Genomic DNA, 10,888 nt, shown 5'->3' with positions numbered 1-10,888 from the left:
GCGGTGACGGGAAGGAGGTGGCGGCGGGAGTTAGGCGCATGCGCGTATCTCAGACATAACGTGCTCTCGGGCGGCGAGAAGGCGCATGCGCAGTTTCTGCCTTGGCGTCCGGCCTGGTTCGTGAGGGCCGGTGGCGAAGGAGAGTCCAAGGGGAGAGACCCGCTCGCAGCTATGCCCACGCTGGAGGTGCCCGCGCTGGAGGAGCTAGAAGTGTCTGAGGTGAGGGTGAGAAATGGCGCGGGGGGAGGGGGAGGGGAAGAGGTGGCATTGATCCCACCCCTCACAAATGTATGAGGGGGACCCCCCACCTCAGTTTCCCCTCCCCCCCCCTCAGTCCCCCTGTCCGTTACGTTTCTGTCCCGCCTTTTGAGCTCCATACGCGGTTTTCTCCATTCGCCAATTATTAAATTACGCTGCTGGTGGGACATGTCAAATCCAAGGCACTTGACAGTTGGCTGGCAGATTCGGACCTTGGCCTTAGACGCCCGGTAGCCAGCTGCCGCCAGGTGATCCAGGAGATCTTTGGTCTCTTGCAGACACGTGTCTTCATCTTTACACGCAGTTAGAAGGTCATCTGCATACTGAAGAGGAACGCGGTCGGGGGAGGTGGGGGAAGCTAGCTAGGTCAGTGGCTAAAGCCGCCCCGAAAAGTGCGGGCGGATTTTCAAACCCTTGTGGGAGTCGTGTCCACGTGTACTGTGTTTTAGTCCCGGTCTCTGGGTCCACCCACCGAAAGGCGAATAAATTTTGGCTTTCCTCAGCTAGCCGGCAGCAAAAGAAGGGCGTCTTTTAAGCCCAATACAGTGAATGGCGTTGCATTGCAATAAGGCTGCACCACAACAGCAACCCTGTGAGGTAGCCCCCTCCCCCCAATTTGCAGGCAGGGTCGACTCTCCCCTCTCTCCCCTCCCCTCGCTGTTAAAGGGCTTCCTCTCCTCCCCCCCCCCATTTAAGACCCAAAATGTCAGAGAAAAGTCATTTCACAAACATACACAAATGTCGAAGTGACTCGTGCCCCCCCCCCCTTTGGGCCAGGTTTTGGCCGTTCCACCCACTCTGAATAAAATAAACGAAAGCTTAAGTAAATATCTCTTCTAAATAAAAGCCCTCAAGGAGGACGGCGACAGGAATTCAAACCCTTTGCACCAGGTGTTGCCATTTATTTATTTATTTATTTATTTATGGCATTTGTACCTTGCTTTCCCCCCTGAAGGTTGGTGTACGTGGTTCTCCCCTGCTCCTCCTTTGATCCCCACAGGTAACATAAACGGTAAAGGACCCCCAGGAGGGTTAAGGTCCAGCCAAAGGTGACTGTGGGGCACAGCGCTCATCTCACTTTGCAGGCCGAGGGAGCCGGCGTTTGTCCGCAGACAGCTTTCTGGCCACAGCAACCACCCTGTGGGGTAAGCCAGGCTGAGTGGCAGCTTCTGACCCTCAAGGTCACCCGGTGAGCCTCATGGCAGAGCAGGGATTCGAACCCTGGTCTCTCCCAGGTCCTAGTCCGACACTGACCGCTGCCCCATGGTGGCTCTCCCAAGGACTAGTTCCAAGCCTCATGGCTGAGGGTGTGTGGTTCAAATCCACACTGAGCCGTGAAGTTCGCTGGGTGACCTTTGGGGCCAGCAGCCATCTCCCGACCCGACCTTACCTTACAGAGCTGTTGTGAGGATATAATGGGGTGGTGGGACCACCTTGAGCTCCTCAGAGGAAAAGGTACAGCGAGCCCACAATTTACATTTAACTCGAGCACATTCAGCTTTATGTGCTTCATTGAATCATAGAATCTTATGAGTTGGAAGGAACCCAAAAGTCATCTAGTCCACCCCTGCAATGCTTGTCAAAAAAAGTAAAAAAACAAAATAAAAGGGGGACGGAAAAGGGGTGGGAATCCAGGAAAAAAGACTTTGGCAAGCCCACCCACCATTCAACCCAGTGTGCTTTGACTAGGCACAAAAATCCCTGGATTCAACTCCTGTGTCAACTGCAAGTTTACTGTATATAAATGCAATAATAATTTTCAGAGGGACAACAAAGGGTCCCGTAGATTTCTATGGCAGAATATGGATTCTTATCTGTAAAGGGTTATATTGTATGAAAACTCCTACCTTGTTGCCAACTGGCTTTTGTTTTTTAATTCAAATTACATATTCTGGATTGACAGTCTTCTCTCCTCCCACTACTTTGGCCGCTGATGTCATTGATAGTCAATAAGATGCACAATCTTGTGCAAAACATTTGTGTACAGAGGGGTGTGATTTATTAAGTGTATTGTATTGCTTATCATAAGCCCCTGGGGGGGATTATACACTCCACTCGTTAAATACCTTGATATTACACATATATGTGTATCTTTTCCCTCCTACCACATTCATACTGATCCTTGTTCTTACAAAATGTTTAAAAGTGAACGTTCAGATTCTCTTTTTTATTTTTTTGTTTTAATAAAGTTTTTTTATTGATACAAGAAGAAAAAAAACACAAATACCAAATTACACACAAGAATAACCATAGACACATAATTTTCTTAGCAAATATTTAAACATCTATTGGTCTTAACACTAAAGACCCAACCTCCCATCTATTCCATATTTCAAATTCATATTACTTATTGCCAATACACACTTTTATCATAATTAAACTTATTCTTAATAAATCTAATTTCATATATCTACCTTGCAACTATTACTGAAGTTCCTCAAATGCTGCAACAGAATTTAAACTACTATATTTATTTTTCAGATATTCTTTGAAAACCTCCCATTTTGAAACAAATTCCTGTTTTGATTTATTCTTTATTTTTTCTGATAAACCATCTAATTTGGCATATTCTGTCAGCTTTTGGATCCAATCTTGTATAGAGGGGATTTCATTACTCTTCCATTTTGCTACGATCAAAACTTTTTCTGCCGCCGTCGCATATAAAAAGATACCCTTCCTCTTTTGTGGAATATCCAAATCTGTTATTCCCAGGAGGTAGGCCTATGGTTTTTTATTGAAAGACATCTTTAGCATTTTTTGTAGTTCTGCATGGATACTCTCCCATAATACCTGTATTTTCCTACATATCCACCACATATGGTAGAATGCTCCTGAGTCTCCGCATCTCCAACAATTACTTGACACATGTTTATACATTTTTGAAAGTTTCCACGGTGTTAGATACCATCGATGTTGCATTTTTTGAAAGTTCTCTCTAATCGTGTAACAATTTGTGAATTTCCAATTGATCTTCCATAAATTTTCCCATTGGGCCATGGTTATTGAATGGCCAAAATCCTGGGACCACCTCACCATTGCCACTGTTACCACCTCCTCCTTGACTGTCCAGTCAAGGAGGAGTCGATAAGTTATGGAAAGAGTTTTTCTTTTAGAATTTACAAGATCAGATTCGAATTGGGAAATTTCTGTTGAGAACCCCTTTTGTTTGTCAGATTTAAATCTTTCAAATAACTGATGGTATTGGAACCAGTCTGAGATGTGTTCTCTTATTTCCTCAAAGTTTTTAAATTTTATTTGGTTATCTTCATTTTTTAGAAGTGTTTTATATGTTGGCCAGCTTTCCTGAGTGTTTTTCCGTTTTACTGCTATGGCTTCTATTGGAGAAGTCCACCACGAGACTTTAGGCTCCATCAGGTCTTTATATTTTTCCCATACAGCAAAGAGTGACTTTGTTATTATATGGTTGGTAAAATTGTTATGAATTTTTGCTTTTCCATATATCAGGTAGGCGTGCCATCCCCAACGGTTGTCAAAACCTTCCAGGTCCAGGAGGTCCGGATCCTGCAACGTGCACCAATCTTTTAGCCAGGTGAAACAGGCTGCCTCGCAGTAAAGTTTTAGGTCGGGTAGAGAAAAGCCTCCTCTCTCTTTTATGCCTATTAAGATCAGGTGTTTAATCCTAGGTTTCTTCCCTTCCCACAGGAATTTGGAAATTTCTCTTTGCCATATCTTGAGACAACCTGCTTCGCCCAGTATTGGAATCATTTGAAATAGAAAGATTAAAAGATTCTCATTGTCTTAATAATTAATGTTAATAAAACATTACCTGTTATTACTTCTATATATCATTTTAAAAAATCTGTTTTTTAATTAATTGTATTTATACATTCCATTAATTTTATGTGTGTTCATAATTTCCTTTTGGTAGCTCCTACACTCTGGAACTCCGTGTGCCTTGACTAAGCTAGAACTTTCACTGTGCTCTCTTCTACACCTGCTGAAATTTCTTTGTTTAGGCAAGCGTACCCAGAGATGTAAAGCTGATATGTAGTTTAATATCCAATCTTAGTTTGCAACATACATATTTAATATATTTAACTGGTTGTTTTTATTTATGTCTTGCTTTTAAAAAACCTGTTTTGTGTTTAACTTTTATGGACAACTTCAATCCATATTTCATATTCTTTGCAAACCATGTTGAGGTTTTATTTACAGTTAAGTGGTATACAAATTCTGTTAAATAAATGAAATATATTGTGTTGTAATGTTTGTGTATAGTACACAAGTTTCATTGTGTGCTGCCCCTTGGCATTCTTGTGAGTGCAGGACCTTACTCCCATTTTACATATATGAGAAGCAGAATGCATGCCTGCAGTTTGTCTATTCTTCATTCAATTGGCTCTCGTGGAGCTTGTAAGAGTCCTATGCATTCCCAGACACACACCAGCCTGTTGCTAACTCTCTGGCTTGCTCCTCAGGTAAATGTAAGCTCAGCTGTACTGAAAGCAGCAGCTCATCATTATGGCTCACAGTGTGACAAGCCCAACAAGGAGTTCATGCTTTGCCGCTGGGAAGAGAAGGACCCACGGAAATGTTTAAAGGAAGGCAAGGAAGTGAACAAGTGTGCAATGGACTTCTTCAGGTATGCCATTTGAAGAGTCTTGGTGAGTCGGACCAAAGGCCCATCTATTATTACTGATCTTTGGGGGCTTATTTTTGCCTGAAGGGCAGGGCTAAAGAAAATCCTTCAAATAAATAAAACTACTCCCATGCCCTTCTAGTAATTTTGCCTTCTTCCTTTGGCCAGAAATACATTTTTAGTATTTGAGATCCCGCCTCCCAAAGGCTTTGCAGGTTCATATTACAAAAGGAAACTGAATCTCTTCCCCTACAGCTATTTTGCTCATGTCTTATTAGACATTGGTTAAATTATCTTGTGAATGTTGTTGCTGTTAGGTACCTACAGATTTTTTTAATGAAAAGGCAGGGTATAAATGTAACCGGTAAATGAGTGAGTAAGTAATTTTGCTTATGTCAAAATAAGCAAGTGACATGATGCTGTTTTAACTATTCTTTTTTCATAACCTACTTGCTTCCCCAGCTCCAAGATTAACTCTGTAGGAAAATCATATCTCTGAAGTGACCCTGAAAGACACACAGGTTCATCCAAGGCAAGGGATCTGAATCCAGATTTCTTTTACAATCTGCTAGGGCAATTATCGTGCCTGTGACAACTGCTGTGTTCTTTAAAACACACACACACACAAACGTTTCTTCTCAGATATCTTCTGTTTTAACTTCCCTCTAATTCCATAGTGAGTTCAAATGGTTACCCATTATTGTCTTTAATTGATGACTCGTTCATGCCCTGTAGCTCCTTTCCCCTCCGTGATGGGAACAACTTCCTAATTTTGAAAAGTTCCTGTCAGTGATAGGTCACATCTGACTTGGATTTTAAATTGCCAAAATGTCATGTATCAGATGCTGTAAGAACTTGAAATACAGTTTTATGAATCCACTATGCTTCCTTCAGTTTTGTAGAAAAACTGAAAGGCAATAACACTAACACTGTTTTGTTTTTTTTGATTGGATGCTATCCTGTTGTTGTTCTCAGTTTTGGATTGACAAACATATTTGTGTTATTTGCCATAGAGATTTTGCATGGTATGGGGATGGTAGCACGAATGTAGAAAATATTTGCAGTCTGAGTTGGCATTACAGGCCAGAGTTCTTCTGTTTTCACGATGACTTAGTTTTGTGGTACTCCAGCTGTAACCAGAGAGAACACATAGCTTGCTGTGGTCTTCAAACCCATGTGTGAGCAAAATAAAAAGGTGCCTTTTAAGAATCACTCTGCCTACATTTTCACTTCAGGAAACATTAATGCAGCATCTTTGTGTTTCTAGGCAGCTTAAGCTGCATTGTGCAGAGCCATTTACCCAGTACTGGACTTGCATTGACTATAATAACCTGCTAGAACTTCGCAAGTGCCGCAAGCAGCAGCAGGTCTTTGATGATTGCGTCCTGGATAAGTTGGGCTGGGTGAGACCTGATCTGGGACAGCTGTCAAAGGTAACTGAATGTGTTTGCTGGCTCGTTCTTACGTGCACTGGGTGATAACCTAATCACTTATTGCAAGAGGTTTTTCATTTTGCCTCTCTTCTGAATGGTAATGTTGTCACCTGGTCCTGAATTTTGGCCCAGGAGGGATTTGCAAACTTGGCCAGACTTTCCTTGGGGCTAGCTCCCCAAGCATTGAGGCCAGTATCTAGAAATTCCAGCCTTTTCAGCAGTTTTGCCTTGTAGAGAATTGTGATGAGCATCCACACAGGGGGGCTCTCTTTGGTCATCCTCAGTTTCTTCTTGGCTCAGCCAAGATGGAAAATTTGGCTCTCAAGGTAGCTGGTTTCTGGGTTTCAAATTGTGTCTCTGAAACCCAGTTCACAAGCAGTGTTCAATGCCATTGTTTTAAATAAGCTGTGGTTTAGTGCAGAGAAGTGCTTTCCTTGTCTCCTGTTTCTGACTGTGCCATGCAGGGATGAAGTAAAATGGAGTCTAGCTTGCCCTGATGTGCAAACCCAGGTTCATACAGGCTCATAGTTTGTCTCCAAACCAAAAGCAGAAACCAAAGTCTGTTTTTGGCTTCCCGCTTGTAGTTTGTTTACCTCCACACTGCAAGTCTGCAGGAACCTGAATTTGCACATAACAACAAACCAGACTCTCTTGTTTAGGGCTGGTTTGCTGTCCTGTGTAGCACAGTCAGGAGAGGGGAAGGAGCTTGCCCACATTAAACCATGGTTTATTTTAAACCATAATTTTGATGTCTTGGAAGCACCCATGTGTGTTCCCTGCAGGTCAAAGTGAGCTTTACAACAACCACTTCCTAATTCCTATTTGGGGAGATCACTGAAGGACATGGAGGGGTGTGTGTGACATGGAGTGGAAGGACTTCAGTTTAGCAGTAGGATATATGCTTTGCATACAAAGGGCTGTCAGCTTCAATCCTGGCCCATAGTTCAGGCTTCTTCCTTTATCTACTTCTGTTACTTGGGGCACAGGTGGCCTCAGTGGTGTACAGTGCCTTCCACCAGCTTAGGCTGGTGGCCTAACCATGACACTGTCTGGGCTGCAGTAATCTGGCTGAAGTAGTCTACTTTGGTAAACTCAAGATTGGGTCATTGTGGTGCAATTTCTGTGAAGCTGCCTTTGAAAACTGTTCAGAAACTGCAGTAGAGTGCAGCTGCCAGGCTCAAGATGGAACTGATTTTGGAACACCAATTCTGTCACAGCTGCACAGGCAGCCTAGGCCCAAATCAAAGTGCTGGTTTTAACCTCACACACAGCTCAGGACCCCAATATTTTTCAGGTCACCTCTCTCCCAGACCTTTTGGTTTTTATTTGAGTCCCTCCTTTGGGTGCCCCTTCAGAGAAACTTTGGAGGATGACAGCATGGCAGAGGGTCTTTTCTGTTTTGGCTCCCATCTGTGCCAGGGTAAGACTTACCTCTTCTCCCAGACATTTGACAACAAGGCTGATAGCTTGTTTTTCTAGTTTGTTGACTTTTTTTTCCTGCTGGGTTACTGCAGTGATTTTACTGAAACATTACTTATTGGGGGCGTTACAGTGGTGTCCCGCAAGACGAATGCCTCGCAAGACGGAAAACTCGCTAGACGAAAGAGTTTTCAGTTTTGGAGGTGCTTCGCAAAACGAATTTCCTGTGGGCTTGCTTCACAAGACGACAATGTCTTGCGAGTTCCTGCTGGTTTTTCCCCCTTCCCCCACCTTTTTCTAAGCCGCTAAGCCGCTTATCAGCTGATCCGATCAGCAGATAAGCCGCTAATAGCGCTAATCCACTAATCCTTCAATGGGCTTGCTTCGCAAGACGAAAAAACCGCTAGACGAAGAGAATCACAGAACAGATTCTTTTCGTCTTGCGAGGCACCACTGCATAGGCTCTTAAGCTTTTAAAAGTCACTTAGAGACTTTTGTACTAAGTGACTATAGAGTTAAATAAATAACAGTCCAGGATCTGGGCACCAGCTTTGCCATTTCTGGTACATAATAAGGCACATCTCTCTACTCGGATTCCTTGATAGAGGTTTGTTTGCACTAAGCACCATTTGGATGGACTGGCTTCCTTTTGCAAAGCTTCCTGTTTGTCACACTTTCCAGGCTGTTTGCTGCTCACCACACATTTCAATGTGATTCTTTTTCTTCCAGGTCACCAAAGTGAAGACTGACCGGCCACTGCCTGAGAATCCCTATCATTCTAGGCAAAGACCACAACCAAACCCACCAACTGAAGGCGAGTTGCAGACGTCCAAATACGGAAGCAAGTTGTCCTTCTTTGACTTTTAAACTGGCTATCTTGCCTCCTTCAAAACAACACCTGAAGTCTTAATGACTCTTTCCTGGTGTATTTTGAACACCCTCTGTATTTGGTAGTCATTAAGGATAATAAACTTCAAATGGTGTGGTTTGCCTAATGCATTTTCTTGTATGTGTAGGTTTTGTTTCTGAAAAGTAAAAGTGCAAGAAAGTTCTAAGTCTGGAATAACATCCCTTAAACAATTCCAAGAAAACCCCCCATTGGCTCAGGATGCAATTGGTTATACTTAAGGAAGATGTTTTGAGCAGCCAGCCAGCTCCAGCCTCCACATCTGCAGGGCACCCAGTTGGGCAAGGCTGGTTTCCAGTGTTTGACATAGCATCACTTCTTTATGTTAGGCATATCAATTACAGAACTATTGTTAGAATATATTTAATTGCCTTGATCATAGGTCAACAAAGTATACACAGATCAGCGCCACAAGAAAACATAAATAAAAAACAGGTAATTACAGACATGTTTACAAATCAGACTATACAACATGCAAATGTTTTTGAAACAGCCGGATACCCTTAAAAGAATCTGCCAGGTGGGTGTCCGTATAATTTTGTTTGTTTAGATCCTTCTGGTTCTGCTGCCAACGGGACTGCTTTTTCAATAAGAGTCCTGTCTTTGGGAAAGATTTATAAGTGTTTGAGCTGTTAAATCCCAAAAGCAAATGGTCATGTACAGTTTATACTTCTTTGGACTCTGGGGTTGGCCTTTTTTTTTTTTAAGTCTTCTTTTAAAATTACTTTTTACTGAATTTTCCTTTCCTGGTTTTCAAACTGAGTTCACTTTTCAAAACCTTGGCATCTTGAGTTCCTTCCAGATGTATTGGACTACAGCTCAAATTAGCCTTGGCCAACATAGTCTGAACCATCTGGTGGGCACCTGGAGGGCAAAAGCTTTCATTAGGTATTTCTGGTCCCTCTTGCCCTGTTTCTCCCCCCCTTGTGCTGGGACACTTGCTGCTTTCAAGGTCTCCTTGTAAGGTCTCAGCAGCATTGAGTCTTCAGCACAAGAATGCTTCTCCAGGCAGGTTGAAACCCATTTCCTTGGAAGACTGCCTTCCCATGTGCGTGTACCAAGTGTACCTGATGGCTAAACTGCATCCAGCTGAATTGAATGGAGCTGGGTTAAGGTACGGTCCTCGTCAAAGAAGGTGCTGCACATTTTGTGGGTGACCTTTTCATCTTCCGTAACATCAGGTGCTGATTCTTCTGCCTCCACCACCCTGCAGTGCTGAATTTAGGGTGGTGTGATTGGTTTCCCTGCACAGGGTGCTGAGCTGAAGGGGTGCAAAACAACAACAACATTTATATGGATGCCTACTGAGAGGATCCACTAAAAAAACTGCTCCAAAAGGAATTACAGTGGTGCCTCCGGTTGCGAATGGGATCCATTCCGGAGCTCCGGTCAGATCCTGAGGAATTTGCAACCAGAGGTGCTGCTTCTGTGCATGCATGCGCTGCGATTTAGGACTTCTGTGCATGTGCACGGCACGTAGAGCACTTCTGCGCATGCACGCAGGGCAGAACCCAGAAAACTACTACTGTGTTTACCACATACGTATCCCGAAGGATATGTAACGAGGTGAACGTAAGCAGAGGTACCGCTGTATTATTCTCTGAACATAGCAATGGTGTCCACTTGAGAGATGCTGGAACTGAGTTCCAGCGAGTTCTGGCTGAAAAAAGCCCTGCTGCTTCTCATCCATATCCTGGTTTATTTCAGTTAACCATTGTAAACTGCCTTGGGTATTTTAATGGACACTTGGAAGCTGCCTTATACCAAGTGAGACCACTGGTCCATCTATTTCAGTATTGTCTACACTGACTAGCAGCATCTCCAGGATTTCAGGCAGGAAATCTCTCCCTGCCCTGTCTGGAGTTGCCAGGGATTGAACCTGGAACCAGGTTCTGCATGCAAAGCAAATGCCCCAACACTGAGCTACGGTGAGGTGTGTAAATATATATATATATTTGTGTGTGTATGTTTATATATAAATATATACAGGTTTTGCATTCGGCTTCCGTTCCTGGTCCCTACACGCATTGGCAGAGTGTGCATAAGCATGTCCCATCATGTTCTGCCCTCTTCTGGGTCCAAAAGGAGCCATGCGTTTGTGATCGTGCATCAGTCGGGTGCGCCTTAATTGGTTGCTGCCTATACAGGTGTGACCTGTGATAGAACGTTGCAGCCTGAAGTGTTGCTCTTCCATGCTACTCCATTCACTCCCCACACCTTCGCCATACCCCACTACAGCATTCTGTGGCCACAGCACCCTCAGTCCTCACT

At 43.5% G+C, this 10,888-nt stretch overlaps 1 protein-coding gene across 2 annotated transcripts; it reads left to right on the top strand.

Moving 5' to 3' along the window:
- Positions 1 to 80: 80 nt before the first annotated feature.
- Positions 81 to 8,709, top strand: NDUFA8 (NADH:ubiquinone oxidoreductase subunit A8; the record flags this gene model as incomplete). Of its 2 annotated transcripts, XM_082209025.1 has the most annotated exons (4): positions 81 to 219; positions 4,698 to 4,861; positions 6,126 to 6,291; positions 8,440 to 8,709. In XM_082209025.1, the coding sequence occupies 4 exons, from the start codon at positions 172 to 174 to the stop codon at positions 8,575 to 8,577; spliced, it is 516 nt and encodes a 171-aa protein (XP_082065151.1). In that variant the 3' UTR covers positions 8,578 to 8,709. The 2 variants fall into 2 exon arrangements, with proteins under 2 accessions (XP_082065151.1, XP_082065150.1); XM_082209024.1 differs by lacking the exon at positions 81 to 219 and having other exon boundaries at positions 4,569 to 4,861.
- Positions 8,710 to 10,888: the final 2,179 nt, after the last annotated feature.

Source organism: Podarcis vaucheri, assembly GCF_965113315.1.
Source record: "Podarcis vaucheri genome assembly, chromosome: Z".
Lineage (NCBI taxonomy): Eukaryota > Metazoa > Chordata > Lepidosauria > Squamata > Lacertidae > Podarcis > Podarcis vaucheri.
Note: the sequence above shows the minus strand (reverse complement) of the source record. Positions and strands in the feature narration are given on the sequence as shown.